This window comes from Toxoplasma gondii, chromosome III (genome assembly GCF_000006565.2).
Source record: "Toxoplasma gondii ME49 chromosome III, whole genome shotgun sequence".
Classification (NCBI taxonomy): Eukaryota; Apicomplexa; class Conoidasida; order Eucoccidiorida; family Sarcocystidae; genus Toxoplasma; species Toxoplasma gondii.
The window spans coordinates 981,595-999,827 of NC_031470.1; the positions used below are offsets into that span (position 1 = coordinate 981,595).

The 18,233-nt window shown below is 53.5% G+C and overlaps 2 protein-coding genes and 1 non-coding gene across 3 annotated transcripts; 2 read left to right on the forward strand and 1 right to left on the reverse strand.

Annotated features, from left to right (window-relative positions):
• Positions 1-338: 338 nt before the first annotated feature.
• Positions 339-10,905, forward strand: TGME49_253490 (hypothetical protein). Its single transcript, XM_018781011.1, has 3 exons — positions 339-5,732; positions 6,187-10,397; positions 10,867-10,905. Exons 1-2 carry the CDS (start codon positions 2,535-2,537, stop codon positions 8,839-8,841), a joined length of 5,853 nt encoding a protein of 1,950 aa, XP_018638180.1. The 5' UTR covers positions 339-2,534; the 3' UTR covers positions 8,842-10,397; positions 10,867-10,905.
• A 1,169-nt stretch (positions 10,906-12,074) lies between these two features.
• Positions 12,075-16,560, reverse strand: TGME49_253500 (hypothetical protein; the record flags this gene model as incomplete). The annotated part of the gene is made up of 9 exons (XM_018781012.1): positions 12,075-12,173; positions 12,980-13,189; positions 13,534-13,677; positions 14,298-14,393; positions 14,572-14,751; positions 14,976-15,023; positions 15,349-15,410; positions 15,822-15,985; positions 16,391-16,560. The coding sequence occupies 9 exons, from the start codon at positions 16,558-16,560 to the stop codon at positions 12,075-12,077; spliced, it is 1,173 nt and encodes a 390-aa protein (XP_018638179.1).
• A 1,094-nt stretch (positions 16,561-17,654) lies between these two features.
• On the forward strand, positions 17,655-17,726 carry TGME49_253505. The gene has a single exon. It is a non-coding gene; the product is annotated as a tRNA-Asp (tRNA).
• The last annotated feature ends 507 nt before the right edge of the window (positions 17,727-18,233 follow it).

Here is an 18,233-nt window from a genome sequence, read left to right on the forward strand (position 1 = left end):
ACACGAGCGCATCAAAAAGCCTTGTTCTGTTCGATGGCCGCCCGCTTGTTTTCTTGCGTTCCATTGAAGGATTCGTTGTGTCTTGAGTATGCTTGCTCGACTGCTTTACTGTGAGGCGCTTTTCGTGCTTTTTCGGGTGGCGCAATGCTGTGCTTAGTGCAAGCGAGGCTGAAGAGGGAGCCATTCCGAGCGGCCCCCTCTGAACACGAGCGGCCGAATAAATATCCTGTATCCGGTCGCGCAGCTGCAGCTGCGAGCTTGAGGGGGCAAGTGCTCTTGCAACAGGGAAAAGTTGCAGGTTCTCGCCGGTAACATCCGAACATATCCGTTCCGTGATTCCCCATTCCCGGCTTCGCTGTCATGTTGTGTTGCAGATAGCAACGGGATTGTGGCAACCATCGCCGTTTATTTCCCTGTCTGCTATCCTTAGTTACGCAGCGGGACAGCGGTCGTATGAACTGCTCTCTTCGAAGGGTTTCTTTCTCTGGGTTACCCGTTCCGTCTGCCACTATGTTTCGTGGACCCACTTTGCGCTGCGGATTTGCGGCTTCTGTGCTTAAATAGTTCTCTGTAAACGCTGCGTTTCCTGCTACGACGGATTCTTTTCCCGATGCGTGGCTCAAAATATCCCACACAGGAGCTCGGAATCGACGGTCTTTTCTCTCGCAGGACTGTCGTTCGCAGGAGCGTCCCAGTTTGCGATTACCGTCAGTTGTCCGTCCAAAAATCCCCGCTGTTGTTCAATTTCATTCGCTTCAGCACCAGCGCTTTCGCAGCGCAAGAGAGAGGGACTTGTAGCCTCCACTGGTTTGCTGTTATGTAACCCTGTTTTCGTCTGCTCTGTTGGGATGACTTGCGATACTGCCATTTCCTCCAAGTTCTTTCCGGCACTGCTGTCGGATGATCCATTGAGAACCGTCTCGGCAACCTTTCGGCGGCCGCATTGCTGTGACTGGCTGCCCTCTCCGTGTTTGTGTGGAATTGTTACGTTGTCTCTTGGTGGTCCTTCTGTGTCCGTCCACTATGGCTGACCTTCGTCGTTTACAACGCTGTTTCATGTGCTCGCTGCCCGGGCAGCAGCAGCGTCTCTCGCGTGCCTCTCCACTCGTTATCAGGCGGCGCTCTTCCCCTCTTGCCCTCTTGCCTGTGCACCAGAAATTCTCGGACTGTGGTGACGTGACTTCGTTGCAGGACACACGTTCATCGTGGTGCGCCTCTTCCGACCTCTTCGGTGTGCGTACTTTCGTTGTAGGGTCTCCTCCGGTGTTGCCATGTTCGGATTCGCGCTAGAGTCTTCGGTTCGCCTTGTAGTCAATCGCGTTGTAGGTGGTGTATGAACTTTTTGCGTGACTTCCAGAGCACACCGTAGTGACAAAAACCAGCTTTTTGCGATGTGACTGTGTCCCGTAAGAACCCCCAGCTTTTTGTGTTGTTCTTCCAGTGCGTGTGAGTACCTTCCCTTCGGTTCTCTCCGCCCTGTCCATACTCCGGACTTCTTTGCGTCTTTCGCTTCTGTCCCTACTTTCGCGGTAGAAGGCGTGCTTCTCGCTTAGGAGTTGTGAAATAGCAGATATAAAACATCTGACGCAGTACTGCCTTGACGACCTCGACTTCGCGGGTGCGTGTTTGTCGCCTCGATTGTCATGCATGCTCAGTTAAGCTAGGGCATCTTTCTGCTTTGCTTTTTTTACCCTCGCGCTGTAATGTCTCCTGCCCGCAAGCGATCGGCGCACGGACGTATGCTGGCGAGCCGCTCTTCCCCTTTGGCAGTTGTCCATGCCTCACGAAGACGGTGTGCTGAGGTGCATGCGAGGCTGGCAAGGCTATCCTCGTGAGAGTCGCCCTATTCTTTCTCTTCGCGCCTTACACTCATGATCTCGGTCTGATATCTTTCGTTTCACGCCAAGTCTCTGATTTCGTCTGACTCATCTTGCATGGGGAGAGTGGAAATTGTGTCTGTGGTTCCAACTGGCGACGCTTGAGCAGTTAGTGGGCGCTTTCCTGTCTCTATGCGCCCGTCCATCGTCACTTTTCGAGCTGCTCCACTGTTCACCAAAACTTGAGTGTCTGTTGATTCGTGAGATAGAGTGTTGTGTAGGAACACAGTTTACGCATGTATGCATACGTACCGTGCACAGGCTTTTGCGACAGCCCAGCCCGTGTGGAGCCGCGTGGCCTTGAACAGCAGAGTCTCGGGATTTCAGCGTTCCTCAGAAGCACTTTGCTTTCTAGCGTCGCCCTGGGAAGCTAGGACTCAAGGCTCTTCTGTCTGCGTGAAGGGAATCTTGAGCCGAGAAGCGTGGAGCATCGGGAGATTCAAGGACTTCACTGAACACGCGGTTGATTCTTTCGGAGCTGGCTGTCGTCGGGTTGGGCGAGAGCAATATCCTGTCTCTGTTCTCTCTTCGATCGTTGCCTCAGGTGGGGAAGGGAGGTGAAAAGGCATCCTTGTTCGCGCCGTGTATGTGGTGCCCCCTTCGATTTCTTCACCGTGTCTTCTTTCCCTAGACCTTGTCCCAAACTCTCTAGAGGCAATGGCTGCAAATCCGCGTCTTCTCGCCCCGTGTGGAGAGAGTCCCGCGTCTCCTCTGGCCATGTCGGCGGTGTCCGCCCACTCTGTCTCCCGCGAGTCTCCTCTGTCGGGCGCGTCCTCTGTTTCCTGTCGAGCCCTTGCTGAGGTGACGTTTCTGCCACATTCTCTCGCGCCAGGTGGAGGCGCCCCGCTCGCATCGCTTGCCCAGAAGAAAAACGAGGAGGGCTTGGAACCCACAGAAAACATGCCGTTGAGTGCGCATGCGGCCGACATGTTGCGGAAGGAACTGTTCAGCGTCCGCGTTGCAGGGCGCTACAAGGCAGACCTGGTCGGAGCCTGTCTCTTCATGCGACACGGTGCACGGACTCCGAAAGAGAATTTCTCAATCTCGGCCACTGGCACGGAGTCTAGCCGCTTTCCCCCAGGAGACATAGGCAGGTCTCCCTCGGAGGCAGACAGAAATCGAGCAGCTGCTGGGGACAACTCCGGGGCAAAGCCCCAGAAACCCGGCTACCCTGGAGTCCCAGTTGTCGCCGCCGCGGAGCCACAGGCGATAGTTCCGGAGGCAGGGAAGACTGGAGAAAAATCATCCCAAAACGGCCTTGTCCAGCATCCAACAGGGACTCCAAAGAGGCCCCGCGAATCGCGGAACGAAGCAGGATGGAAGTCGGAGAGCCGCAGCGTTTCGCTGGCGTCTGATGGGGGCTCTTTCAAAGAGACTCCGGACACGAAAAGTGTTCCCAGACAAGGAGAGGGCACGTCTTCTGGCCTTCCTTATGGCATTGAGGAACGCCAAGAGGCTGCAAACGGTGCAGAAGAGCACATTCCAAAAGGCGGGAGTGTGGACCCTTCGGTCGTGCATGTGTCGCAGGCGCATGCATGCAGGCGGGAGGCAGGTGAACATGGGACGGCCCTCAGTACAGCAAGGCCTTCAGATTCACGCGGGCCTACGGTCTGGCGCCCCCCTTCCATTGCCGGTTCTGGCTGTGGTGCATTTTCGATGAACTCCTTCGTGGAAGCTGTAGGAGGGAACAGAGTCACTTCGTCTGTAGTAAATGGCGCCCAGCGCGGCCTCTTGGGGCACGTGCCTCGCGAACACTCTCCGGCGCGGTCGTCGCCTCCTGGAGCGGAGATAGACGCCGACGCGCCAGCGGGCCTCGCGCCGGAGATGCCGTGTTGCCCGGAGGAGACAGAAGAGAAGAAGGGCGCTGGGGCGGCCCACAGCATTGCTGCTCAGGTCGAAACCTCCAAAGAGCGAGCGAATTCGAGGGTGATCAAGGATCACAGCGTAAGCGCAAACAAAGCGCCCTCCGGGTGCTGGTTCGGCGTGGTGCCCATGGGCCCCTGTGGAGGTCATCCCGCGAATCGCGCGCAGCAAGTGAGAACATCCTTGTCCTTCCTGGCTTTTCCCCCCACGCCGCTGTCTCCACAGTCTCCAGACCCTACTTCCACGGCGTCATCGTCCTCGTCTACACCGATCTCGTCTCGCTCGCGGTCGTGTTCCTCTGGAGCGGAGGCGGCTCTCGCAGTCGTCGCCGGTGCATCACCGCAGACCTGGCGTGCGGTCTCTCCCAAGGCTGCTCGGGGCCCGAAAGGGAGGCCTGCATTCACTCCGACGTACGGCTTTGAGAAGACACTTTCCTCGGATGCGGTGCTGCCTGCCGCCTCGAAAGCAGGAACGCCCATGCCCGCACTGCCCTGCAAGGCGTCCCCTTCTGTCGCCACCCTTCCTCTCGCCTCGACCCTTCCATGCCGTCCCGAGGTTCTTCTGCAGACTCCGGGCGTGGCGGAGGTGTCGCCGGCGAGGAGCGTCCTCCTCACACCGGGTCGCTCTCCTTCTGCCCCGCAGGGGGCCGCCTGCCCCTTCAATTGCGCCCCCGGCCTGCTCACCGCGGCGGGCTGGCAACAAGCTGCGTGCATCGGCTGCGCTCTGCGGCGGAAGCAGCGAATAATCTTGAGGAATGCCTTCTTGCGCGAGTGTTTGGAAACGCTCGAGGGGGGCGAAGAAGCTCGCGAAGGCGGTGGCCGTAGTCAACCTCTCCAAATTCAAGGGGCCCCTTTTCGCGGGGCCGACAGCGCATGCAGAGAGGGCGGCACTCGAAGCATGGGGAGACCTTTGGATCGCGGAGAATCCCCGATGCAAGAGCACAGTGCGTACGCGGAGACGCACAAGGACCAGACGCTTCTCCAGCCGACCGATGCCTCCGAATCCTGCGGCGTCAGCGCCTCCTCTTGCTTGTCTCCTCGCTCGCGGGCCTCTGATGCACTTGCCTCTTCTTTGACAGCGCCCGGTCGCGCGGCTTCCTGTCCTCAGTGTCGCTCTTCTCTCCCGCAGTCCTGCAACCCGTCCCACGATTCCTCTACTTCAACTCATGTGGACCCGTGCGCGGCCGCCTGTCTCCACGTTTGTCCTTCTGTCTTTTCTCCGTCTGTGTCTTCTTCTGTCTCTTCCCGCTCTGGCAACTCAAGCTGTAGCGCTGCCGGCAGCATCTCAGGAGCGGGCTGCCCTGGCGCCCCCCTGGCTGGTTGTGGACACCCTCCTGCTTTTTCGACGTCTCCCCAGGGTGTGTGGTCTTCCACAGCAGCTCCGGAGCTGCCCACAAATTCGGATTTCCAAGGATTCATTCTCGACCGCTGCTCGTCGTTGTTCCTATGCAGCACAGAGTCGCTGCGTTGTCAGCAGACCGCCGAGGGCGTCCTCGCGGGTCTCCTCCACGGACCAGGTGCCTTTCGCGAGATCCGGCGTCCTTGCGGCTCTCTGGAAGCGGTCGGGGGTCGACCTGCCTCTCCCCAGAGTGGCACTGTATGCAAGCCTTTCGACTCCTGCACTGAGCAGGCTTCCGCGCGTCTCTTCGTAGCGCCTCGAAGCGCGCGGGAGACTCGAGGCGGAGACAGGGCGAAGACAGAAGTCAACGGCAAGAAAGGGGACCTTGGGGGAGAGAGGCAATCCGCCGGGAGGGAGGAGATGAAGGGCGGCGGTCGATGGCCCCATGCGAAAGAAGAGAACGCGGCGGGGCCTCTGAGGGGAGGGTTTCCAGGCCCTTTTGAGGCATGGGGTCGAACAAGAGGCGTCTGCCTCCACGTCGCCCCCTCGGGGTCTCCACTTGCCTCGGCGCTTAAGGCGAAAAGCCAAATTGTGAAGTTTCTCAAGCAGCGGTGTCTAGCGGAGTCTGTCTGCTACCAGAGAGCTTGCCTCCAGGTAAGATGAGAAAAAACCGAAACTTCGTTGAGCAGCGTCTTTGGTAAAGGGTGCCCTCGAGGGAAATCTTGAGACAAAACAGTCGCACTTGAGACAAAGCATGTGGGTTTTCCGCAGAACTGATCTCAGAGGCGGCGGAGACGCTTGGCTCTCTTCGGCGCCGAGCGGCGCATCTGCCGAAGTCTGCGTGCACGTTTGAGAAGAGGATCTGTCGTTTTCCAGGCGCTACACACATGCCACGGAAGAACGAACGCACCTCAGAGAGAGAAGGGAGGGGCACGACGTATCTGATGTACCGTTCAATCGATATTGAAGTAATTTTACTTTGCCTAGAGAACCGACAGCAAGTGCTCAGCGCACACGCTCTCGAATGCGTCCTGATCAAAAGAATTGAACATTTTCTCAGAGAGATCTTTTTGTTCCCTTCGTTTCTTTCTGTCTCTGTGCTTCGCAGCTGCGTGCAGAGTCCGATTTGCTGCGACAGTTGACGGGTTGGGAGGAGAAGGCGGGCTTGAAGGTGATGAAGAAATTCGTTTCTTCGTACAGCACGTACCTCTTCCACGGCGTGCCTCCGCCGCCTCTGAGCAACGGTGTGATTCAGTCCAGACCAGCAACGGCAGACGCGCCGACGACTGCGTCGTTTGCCACTTTTTTCGGGGACCTCTCACGTCAGTCTTCTGCGCTTTTTTCGCCGTTCGACGAGGCTCATGCAGTCTCCATGTCTCCGCCGCTCTCCCGGCAGCGGTCCTCTTCGCCGTCTCAGGCCGCGAGACCCCTCGCGCCCGAGGCGGCGCGGAGCGCTGGACTTGCCGAGGGCAGGGAGACAAAGCAGTGGGGGCTGGAAGGGAGCGAGGAGAGGCGCAACGGAGACACCGCATGCGGGAGAAGCAGCGAACAGGACCCGAGTGCGCCGGGCGCCAGCCTCGAGAGAAGAGCAGAGGCGAGCAGGCAGCTGACTACGCAAGAGGTGGACGCCGAGAAGGAACAAAAGGAAGAAGCGCCGGACGCGCCAGTCTCTCTGCTGCAGGCGATTTTCTTGGGAGCAGACGTGATCACGCGTCTCCAGTTCGGCGAGGAAGAAGAAGTGGGCTGGCGCGCGGGGGGAACTTCGCTCCTTGAGCTCGCAAGTCGCCTCGAACGAATGGCTGACTGGTGTCTCGAACGTGAACAAAGCTGTCACGCGACCCAGCAGACTCCTGGAAGAAAGCCGGCGCGGGCGTCTCGTTCCACCCCGTTTCCTTCGGCAGATAAAACGCACAGGGAGAAAGAATGGCCAGCCCCAGAGTGCGAGACTCGGCGACAGAGTGGGGGAGAACACGAACAGGAAACAGACGTAGCAAAGGGCGCCGCGGAGGAGTTTGAGGACCGGAGCGAGCAGGCGAGCGGCACCGAACCTCCGCTGCTGCAAATCTTCGTGACGCACCAGTCCGCCCTCTTGGCACTGCAAGGTGCCTTGAGTGTACCGACAGAGGAACTTCACGTCCCGGCGTTCGGGTGCTACATCTCAGCCGAACTGCTTCGTCTCAACCGGTCTTCCGCGGGAGACGACTGGGACTATCCCATCGTGGGAGACGAGGCAAAGGGGACGGCAGACGCGGAGGAGCGGCGGGAAGAAAGCCGCGCCGAACGCGTCGGGAGAAAGACATGGAAGCAAGGGGAGAGAAGCCATTCGCCGTGGTTTTCGTACTTAGAGTTCGATAAACAGCGAGAGAACAAGGCGGGGTGTGGGGGTTCCCCTCTCTCCCCTCTTCATGCCCTTTCTCGCTCTGAGGAGGAGCTGTCCTCTTGCACCAGCACGCCACGAACCGCACCGACTGATGAGTCATCGTCTCTCTCGTGTTCTCTGGTTTCCGGCCGGGCCAGCGCTGCGACGGACAGCGTCGAGAGCCATGGGACTTCTTTTGAGGGTGACAGGGGATACCCTCCATCGAATCAAAGTGCGAGGGAAATGGTCGGCTTTCAGCTCTCCTCGTCCGTGCCATCGTATACAGCTGAGAACGCGGCGTCTCCGATCTCTCTCCCGGTGCCAGAGGTGCCGGTTTCCCCTTCGTCTCCTGCTACGCAGCCTTCTAGTCGTCCGCCTGTGTCTCATCCGTTCTTGGAGAAGCTTACGAGCCGAAAACCGAGAGAGGCGCGGAAGAAGCATCCAGGGTATCTCATTCGGTGGACCATCAATGGGTCGCAACCGGTTGTTCTTCCTCCCAGTCTCCGTTTCAAGCCACCCTCTCAGCCACCTTTCTACGTATCGGGTTCTCCCTCTGCGTCAGCTTCTGCTTCTTCTCCTGTCTCTTCTGTGTCCTTGTCGCTTGCTTCCTTGTCATCGAGAGGCGAAGGGCAGGAGGAGCGAGACAAGGCGACTCTGGCGGCCAAGTTGGAGCAGGCTCTTCAGGAGAGGGGAGAGCGACTGTACGCGCTTCAGCACTGTGCAGCTGCTTCGGAGTATTCAGCTGCAGATGCGCTGGTGCGCAGCGTGCTGGCGGAGGAGGCTTCGTTCCTCTCTCGTTTTCCGCTTCTGAAGGACGCAGAACCGCGAGTAGGCATGCAAGGGGAAGAACAAGCTGGAGGGCTTGAAATGCATGGGTGTGTGCCTCCCCAGGAAGCGGAAGGAGAGAGCGGTCCAGGCGGTGCGTGCGGAGCCGTTTCTTCAACGCAGGTCACTCTCGTCGACCCGGAAGAAATAACTCAGTTTCTCTGCTGCAGGCAAATGCCGTGCTTCTGCTTCCACTGTCTCCAGCGAGCGGAGAGACGCCTGTGGAGTCAAAGGCAGAGAACGGGGCAGGGGAGCGAGACGGGGAGACTGAATGAGGTGGAGCCGGGAAAGAATGAAGGTGGGACGGGGCGGGGGCAAGAGGGGGAAACAACGCATGACGAAGAAAGACTGTACGAAGAGAACGAACTCGATTTCGAAACGTGCAACATTGTGGAACTGGACCGCCTTTTGTCGTTCCTAGACGAACGAATTGCCAAGTATGGCATGCCGATCCCCGTGGGGGACGACTCCCGCAGCCACCCGGAGCTCGCGCTTCAGACTCAGGCTAGAGATGGAAAGGGCGACGCATGTGCTAAGAAACGGGACGCGGAGCTGGAGACCGTGAGACATAACGTGTAGCTGGGAACGTCGGGGAAGGGAATGTGAAACGCCTCAGTGCAAGTGCTCGAATACAAGAAGCTTCTCCAGCCACAGTGTGTCGGGCGACTCGCATACGAGGTGAACCATGTAGTATGCGTTGTGTGGAGCGAGCCGCTGTCGGCGTTCGCAGCGGATGCAGCGTCGTGTCATTACAGAGAGAATTGCACCAACGGAAAAGGTGGGCATACACTAGCGGTGGCTGTAGGGTAGGATGGGGAGACATCCGGAGGAGTTGGGCATGGAATGGACCCCAGGGGAGAAGCTGATCATCTTGACGAAAGGCATTTCGAGGTGGAGACACCTAAAGCAGGCAGCCTCGTACCAAGGAACTGTGGCAGTCGTTTCGTGAGGCCGTTCTCTGGGAGAGGCTTGGGAATAAACCAGTAGCTGGAGCTGCTTGTGGTAGGTGGGTGAATAAAGGTGGGACCCGGTGAAGTCTGCAAAGACTGTCACCGTGGTTGTCTGTCATTACGCAAGAATCTAACTGGCACTCAAGATAAATACGCTTTGTAGGCGAATCTTCGTGTGTACATCGGTGTGTGTACTACCATTCCCAGCTGGTGTCGAAGAAAAAGCAAGACAGGACGCTGATTATGTTGAACCAGGACAAGTTGTTTTCCGCATTCACGGGGAAGTCGTAGTTGCAATGGATTCTGGGAGTTCCGACCTCCTGTCCAATGGCCGAGGGAACGTGCGGACCCGCTCTTGGGGCAGTGTGCAGGCAGCATAATGTAGATGGCAATCGAACTCTGCCGCTGTCTCCTGTGTCTTTTTTTGTGCGGTCGGCTGTTTCGACCCATCCAGCCGGGCACAAATGATCCGCCGTGGGGACAGTCGAAGTATTTCCGATTTTGCTTCTTTGTCACTTTCTGCTGAACGCGTGTCTATTTTTATGTTCTGTGAGCTGAATACGGCGTCGGGCCGTCTTCAAGATGATTTCCCGCTTTCTAATTTCAAGGCAGAAGACTGCGTCGGAAGCACCTCAAAAGTGTATCTTCCATAATTTTTGCAAAGTCGAGCAATGAATTGGCACTGGAACCCATGCGCGTCTGAAACGCCTTTCTCACGTTTTTGCACTGAGATGGAATGTTCCACCTGCCACACTTCCTAGAAATAACAGGAAAACCAGTTCCATTTTATGCGCTTGAGCGTGCGGTCTATTACGTTATGGGAGCCGTCATTAGACGTTTGGGTGTTCAGGTCATCTGAATCAAGGACTCATCGTAACAAGCCGGAATGGCTGAAGGGGGTCAATGGAGTCTTTCATAAACTATGGGGGTCGGTGCCGTAAAGAGAGGAAGGCTGGCGTTCATTGTGGGCGAAGTCGATTCTTCGATACAACTTTCACAAAGGCCAAGGTTTGTTCTCGTAATACGAGAACATCGCAGTGCAGTTCTTTACTCTAGTGCTCTCTTTTTCTTAAATTAGAACTTCGAAGTTCCTTCTTAAACCCCATTTTTTCCGTTTGACCTGTGGCTGGTATCGCTTTCCGCAGAGGCCAGACGGAAGCTGCACTCATGGTCTGCGGGATCGCCGTAAGTATTGAACAAGCAAACTATGGCTAAATCCAAACCGCGAAACTGGCACTATCACCACGCTGTAGAACAAAAGGAAGCGCGCCGGTAAAGCGACCGCTACATATTCATGTAGCCACCATTGTCAGGCATTGCCTGCGGCGTGAACCCTACGCATACACGGACTTCCGTCGTCCGCCGTTTTTTTGCGAACACAGTTGTTCCACACGCTACTAAAGAAAGACAGGTGAAGACGTGTTCCTCTGTATATCAGAGCAGTATATTGTTCTTGTGCTCTGAACCTTCTGTTCGAAGTCGGTGCGGTTGAAACACTTCACCTATGCGTAAGAAGAAGGCTCAAGCGTGATCCAAACATTTGCTACATACCGGTACGAGATTGTACGCGTGAAACAAAAACTCTGCGCAGAGGCTTCCAAGATGCATCGAGCACATATCCCGCCGTTTGGTTAACCATTATGTGGACTGTCAGGGACGACGCAGTGGTGGCTTTGAGAACTTCGGATTTCTTTCACTCCTACGCGAGTTACGGATTTCGATGAAGTCGCTGATCGTTGACGACCAGTATTCGCGGTCCACCTATCGTTTGCAGTACAACGAAGAAATGTTGATGGGATGGTGCGTCCATGCAAAACACGCCAGCTTGTCGGTGTGAAGCAAATAGATTCTCAGTCATCAGGATGAACCGCTAAAAGGCAGTGAAAGCATGGTAAATGAATATCCGCACAAGTGTCAAACAAACATGGCATGAGATGAGCTGCGTGATCAAGTTCTAGCGCAGGCTGTACAGTAATATTCTGCTCAAAATACAAGTTTAACTGCGGCATGCGCGCAGTTCATGGGAAACTTTCTTTCCGCCATTGTCAGCGCTTTCTAAGAGTATGACCTTGCTCCCATGCATCACCACGAGACTGCTAAACCCTCCCATCTGTCCCTCCTGCACTTGCCAAGATTAATGCCGTTTCTCTGTTTGTCCCTTCTGCTACGAGCAGAGAGAAACATATCGATCCTCCACGGAGAATAGTAGAGTACGCTTGTGCGAACGACGACTTGATGCACGCGAGTGCGTCGCCCCGATACACTGTAGTTTCACACCGCCCGTTGGTCAGAGTGGAATGCGCATATTTTGAAGCTAGATCGAACGCGACAAGCGGCCAGTAATAAAGTGCGACTGCAGTGCCTGAAAGGACCACGTTGACGGTTGTAGCACTAACTACTGTGGGCATCTAACGGATGAAATTCTTGATGAAAATCCTTGCAGGAAATTACTGGTTTAACGGCAGATCTCGTCAGGTGGACTGGGAGCGACGATAGTGAAGCGATCAGTGAAAGATTCCTGTGAATCAGTCCTTCACGAATAAGGATACAAAGAGACGTCCTGACTTGGCCTACTAATCCCTTGTTGTTCTGCGGCATGGTTGTCTCCTACCGCCGTTGCTGACAGTAGTCTCGAAGGCTATCCTGATCGATACGCGCGACAAAGCGGAGCATATCGTGCGAGAACACTTTGAAAAGTATATGAACAATGAATGCCCTCTGCCAGTATCACTTTCTTGGAACAGCGAAAGCTTCTTGTAGTTGACTACCGAGGGAGATGGGCTTAGAACAGTAGTTGCATCCACGCATCACCTTCGACCACAAACACACGAAGAGCCATGGAGTAATTCTTTCGACCCTGGACTAGCAAAGGATTTGTACTGGCGAGGTGGATGGTTTTCTCACTCTGAAGCTGGTGTGCTGCAGCACTCCACTGCGAAGCTCCATCTGCTTGATTTCCTTCTGACAGTAGACAACACCGGACGAAGAAGCCAAAGTCTCCACGTGCTAACACGGGATGAGCTCATGTCTGTTTTTTCGTTACACCAGAAAGAAGCAGTCCAACAGGGTTCATCAGTTTCGGCGTGGAACCGATGCGCTTTTTCTAGGAAATCCCGGAGTTATGGGTTTGTCCTGACTCTTGACAAGAGCGCCTTTATATCCCCCGCATGAGCGTATAGTTAACGAATGGAAAACTTCAACTTGAACTAAGTACTAGCTCTAATCAATCAGAAAGCAAAAAATATTCGCTGATGTGTTTACATGGTTCACGGGGGTCGCATCATCTGTACCGCCAGTTTCATTTTTCTCGTCACCAAACGGGACGTCGGTTCGAGTGTGTTGCCATTTAGTGCTTCCTATGGGCTGTGTGCGCTTTGAGTGGAAGGACCTAGGTAGCATTTAGTGCATTGATTTGGAAGCCATCACGAGCTGTAGCGCGTCATATTACCTTATTCTGTTAGCTATATGTTGCTCTGTCGCGAGTGACACGCTCATGAAAAAGAGATTGTCTGTTGACAGTGATTTCCTTCTCCATCTGAAATATTTTTCACATTTTGGGGGGGCCTTTGTAGCAGTACGCCTCACAGCGAATCTGTGTTACAAGGTGTACCCCTCAATAGCAATCGAAAATGGCGCCAAATCGTTTGTTGACGACCTCCCCGTTCGATCTATTCGTTGTGATAATCCGATTCATGGTTGACTTTATCCGCGTCCTTAGTCAAGTACACGGCGACAACACTTTCCGATCATCTCTAAGTCTTTCTCACCCTCAAAGTCGTCAGCGTTTTCGTCAGCTCCTGAATTGGTCTTGCGTCGGTTGCCCTGTTGCATTTATCTTGCAGAAGCTTGCTACTTCTGTCGCATGCTTCCTGTGCTACAGCTTGTTTTGTCTGAAGGTCCTCTAGTTGAACGACAAGCTTCTGGCGCCGTTTGGTTTGATTTACGAGCTCCTGATGAACTTCCCCATGATCAGAAATCTGCTCGAGACAAAGGAGACGGAAAAGGTACCCTACCTCTATAGTAGGGGACCTTACAAACGTTGGACCTACCGCTGCAGACTGCCTCATGCCGTTGATTCCTAAGCATCGGGCAAAGATGAAGACTAGAATTCAAATTGATGGACCAGTTCTCCAGTGAAGATGCCTATGATGTATTCTGTTTCAAAAAGAAGGATCGTATTTTCCACAGCAGTCAGCTGCGATAGGAAATACTGACTTTCAACTGTTGTGTGCGTGTCCACGAAGTATCAAACCAATCAGATGAAAGAATAAGTCACTTTTTGGGACTGCACCAACCGTCAATCAGGTTATTTTTTCCTCACAATATGTGAAAACTTCTGTTCAATCCACTTTTCTCTCGTCTCAACTTTCGTCAACATCTCCTGCAGCTCTTCGTGTAGCTGCTTAAAGGCGTGGCAGAGGCTTGGCAGTTGCTCGTCGAAGGTTTTCTTGAACTCCAGGGTTTGCTGGAAATGTAACCGCCATTCATCATTCTCAGACAAAAGCATGCTGTCACCTTCTCCAACTCGACTCTCTGATGAATGAGAAGAGGATCCGAGACCCCTGAGCAACAGCTTCCGTTGATGATGTTTAAGTCTGAGATGCACACGCTAACGCGCAGGGGGAAGGCAGCCACGGATCTTTCGTTGGCTCATCCAGTCAACGCGCTGCATGCCTGTGGACTTTAGTTTTTCCTCATAGGGCTAAATACACTGCTGTCTCAAGATCATGTGTGGAAGCCCTTCTTAAGCAAGCTCCTGCAGCCATTCTCTTTATGGTTTTCTTCTTTTGCAATGGTACCGATGTGAGAAACAGGGCGTATCCGCTTGAGCTACGTAGCAGCTAAGTGAAAATATTTTTAGTAGACCGATCAAATTGTTCACATGAAGAATTAGGCAGACCAAGGAGCAGTTGGAGCACTTGTAGCCTGATTTATCTTTTCTCAAACTGCTGTTGTTGCGTGATAAGCTCTACATGTAGACGTATGCTCCTTTCAGAACACGAACGCCACTGTAAAAGCAAGCCGGTGATGAAGCTGGGGTGTACTAAGACAGTTCAAAAAGACCGATGTCCACGTAGCACATACCTCGACTTCTCCCTTCCACTGATCTTGCACAAAGGTACGGGACATCTTGTTGATGGCTGAAGCAGCAGGCGCTGCTTCGGGTTCATTCAAGTCCTCCTGTCAAAGGTTTTGCGAGTCATACGGTGCGCATTTCCACGTGAAAGACAAACGTCGAAAACGTTAGTCACTTGTGTCCTTGCTGTAACACGGTCCGAGTGGAACGGTTTAGGAGCGGCGTGCAACCACCTCTGCCCCGCGGGTTGCTAAAAATTTCGCGACACATCACTTCACTTACTGCTCGTCGAGCTTCAATTTCTCCGTCCTCGCTGTCCGATGAGAAGAAACCGGAATGTGCGCCGAGATCGGCTTCGTGGGACTCGGCGAAATCTTCGATGCTCTCAACAGAGTGTGTTGCACCGCATTTCCTGTTGCAGGGGTCATAGGTAGGCAATTGTAGGGCGCGACCCGTTACAAGCTGATCCACAAGCAAACGCAGGAAGTCACTTTCCCTGCATTAGAAGCCAAGTTAGGAGAATGACAGTTCTCCCGGACTGTCACGGTCAAGGCACCTACACAGAAAAACCACAACTTGTCACCCACACCCTTCGTCAGGAATTTTACGGAATATCGGATTTATTTTTGCACGCTCGGTGAACAATACCGTTCATCTTCTACAAGTTGTGGTTCTCAGTCGCCTACCTCTTTCAGCAGCTCATGCAACACTTTGCAGGGGATGTAACCCCAGCCCTGCGTAGAGTGGTGCACAGTTAGCAGTGCAACCAACAAACACCGCAGTGACCGAGTGGACATAACCAAACATGATACACGGACCATTTCTAAATCTGTTACGGGCAAAACAGCGTTACTTTTTTCCACGCGTCGCATCCATGAAATTACTATTCTCCCTTCGGTAGTCTCAGTGATCCGAAACCACGTTCGGCACGTAGATGAGATTGTTCTATACATAAACGAACACCCGGCGGCAACATATCTGGTGACAATGAAGTCAGGGCGGGTAAACAGCGTTGCATTTCACCTAACAAGGAGTGGCTTACTTCCTGGCACATCGTACCTTTCTCAGACTTGAGACAGACACTTCGATGCCACCAAAATGAAACCCCTGAAGAGAATCAACTGGAACATAAAGAACGACACAGAGAAAGCAATGAAGATCGGACAGATCACGCAAACGGTTCACTAGGAAATGAAGAGTATCTGTTCACTTGCAACCAGATCAAAGATATCTCCATCCTGTTCTTATCTCTCCTGTGCTCTGTGATACGTGGGAATCAGTGAGTCCTCCGACGCAAAAAAGAGCACGGACCAACAAGTATCAGAACCACGAATAACTAGATTCACTTTTTGCCCCTGGCTGGAAGACACTCAGGGGAAATACTATCAAATATAATCATCTCTAGCTTTCCGCTTCGCTTCTCAGCCACTATGTAATGTCGCTGCTTTTTGCAAAACTGAGGTCAACTGCGACGATTGGACACAAGTACTCACATGAATGAAATGGTACAGCACTCGTTTCGTCGAACGTACCAATAGCCTCTGTGACTGCCACAGGGTCATCGTCTTTCCTGATCTCGATTTCCTTTCCTAGGAGCCGCAGTATGTGCACGACCCAAGACTGGTAAAGCTGTAGTTGAGACCACGCGGGTTCCTCATGCAGGCAAAAGCTGTACCGAGTCAGTCGCTTGAGGTCCCTGATACATCACGCCAACCGCAGCTACAGGGCACCGGGAAAAGTGCTTCGTTCAGTTCTTCACAAGTCTTTGAGACGCCACAAGCTACTAGCTGACGCGGTGTGTGCTCGTAAGTTAGATGGACACCGCATTACACAAGAGCAGAGCAACTACTGCCGCAGCAACTCAATGGAATACGCGTTCGCCACATTAAACGACTGTAGAGACCGTGAAAACGGTGGGCACTGCATTCCAACTGCTCCAAGAGGCGCTACCTCCGGCTGAAAATGAAGCTTCCAGTCGGCACTATGACCCAAAGGGCCAGCAGATGGTCTCACTCCTGTTTTCTCTCTGGTTTGTGCCGTGGCGCACTTGCTTAGAGTCCAAGCCTGCGTGAAACTTTCGAACATTCAAAAGCACTCTCACCTGCAGTCGAGCAATTTCTCATCACAACTGTTGACAAGTGATACAAGATTGTAAATCCGTTCGCTGTGGCCAACGGCGTCCAGATCAACTTGCGATGCCGATCCGACTGGTCTCAGAGCGCTGCTCGTGGTCGAGCTCCCCATACGGCTGCTGGGGTCAGTGGCTGCCATTTTGCCAGGTATTTCTAAAAATTCGTAATAAAATAGTCTTCGAGCTACACTGGATCAATGGGCTCTAGAAATGCAGTTTGCGTCAAATGCATTCCAGTTTTTGTTGCTCGCATGAGTTGGACGAAGCGAAGTCGCCCCACCCAATCTAATAGGGTCCCCGACTCTGAAATTACACTCCCACTGTAGAACGTGCCTGGACAAAGAGCGCTCGACTTTCATTAGGCCGGCACTGTGTTGAATTCGAAGATGCCTTTGCTAGCTGTAGGACGTTCATGAGTTTTTGGCATTGGTGATTAGGTCAGGAGGGGTTTGCCAACTTGCCGTTGGAACCGACAGGGTCACTGCTCCTCTGGACAGCCCACCAAATTCTTATCCAGGCAAACGGGTGGTCTGTGGAGTTTGCGAAGTTCAAATGGAGAAACCAACACGTTACTCTGTGTAGGCGACCTGCTGTCACTTTTTGTAGAATCCATGAACGCCTAATCAATGGCCAAAAGTGCACTGCCAGCCGCTAATGGCAGAAGTCTCAGTAAAGGAATACGCAGTCAGACCAGCTAGCTCCCATAACGGACGATCTCACACAAACAAAAGATATGTCAATGAGGGAAAACCAGCTTCAGAAAATCGAGTTTGTCGTAGCCTGTTGCCGCTTTCCAGGGCCCCAGCTCAGTGTCTAGGGCTCCTTTTCTATCAAGCAGACCCACCTTTCCGTCCCACCATTAGGCATTTTCACATAACGAAACACAATCATTGACCTCTGAAGACAGTGGGAACCCCAGATTCTCGCCTCTCTCCTTCTGTGCTAGGGCTTGCAGATCCACGTAACGACTCCGGTAGTGCAACCTACCAGAACGCTAACGAAGTGGAGTTTCGACTGGAGAAACCGGAGTGAAAACAGAACGGCTGTCTTCGACAGGCATTAGCCATCGGGGGTCCTAGGGGACCAATACCAGACACAACCCCTCTAGATCTGTTAGGGCACGGAAGAGCATGCATGTAGCAGATCCGCGACATTTTTCGCCATACGCATTAAAAATTAATCTAGGCAGAATGAGAAGATGCAATAGGGGTAACGCAGGCAGTGATATATATCGTCCGAGATAGTATAGTGGCTAGTATTTCCGCCTGTCACGCGGAAGACCCGGGTTCAATTCCCGGTCTCGGAGTTCTTTTTGTCTGCTCGGCTGCGTACCACTGCTGTGGTCTCGTTTCGTTGGACAACGTTGTAGTAACACGATCCTGTTGCAAGGTCTTTTTTTTGTTGCAAGGTCTTTACGGTGACAAACGTACCGTCTCACGGTATATTTCACACATCGTCATGCACGCTCAGCGCTGTGTTTGTATAGTGTTCGACGGAGAGGTGTGGCACAATCCACTGAAGTTGATGTACCTTGTATTGCCTTCGTAGAAGAGAAGATCCTGCCTACCGTTATAGCGTTATCATTAAATCTGTTCTGGTCTTGCAAAACCTTTTTATCTGTTGTAGTAAGATTGGCGTAAAACGCTTCAGAGACGAGAGAGGCTATAGGCTGTACAGGAGCTGGTGGCGTAACGATGCTAACCATTTGCAGTTGCAAACTTCATTGATAACCACAGGCGCCGTGTTTTCCAACAAACAATCTACTGCTTGCCATTTAGGCTTCAGAATGTCCAAACAAGGAATATCTTACAAC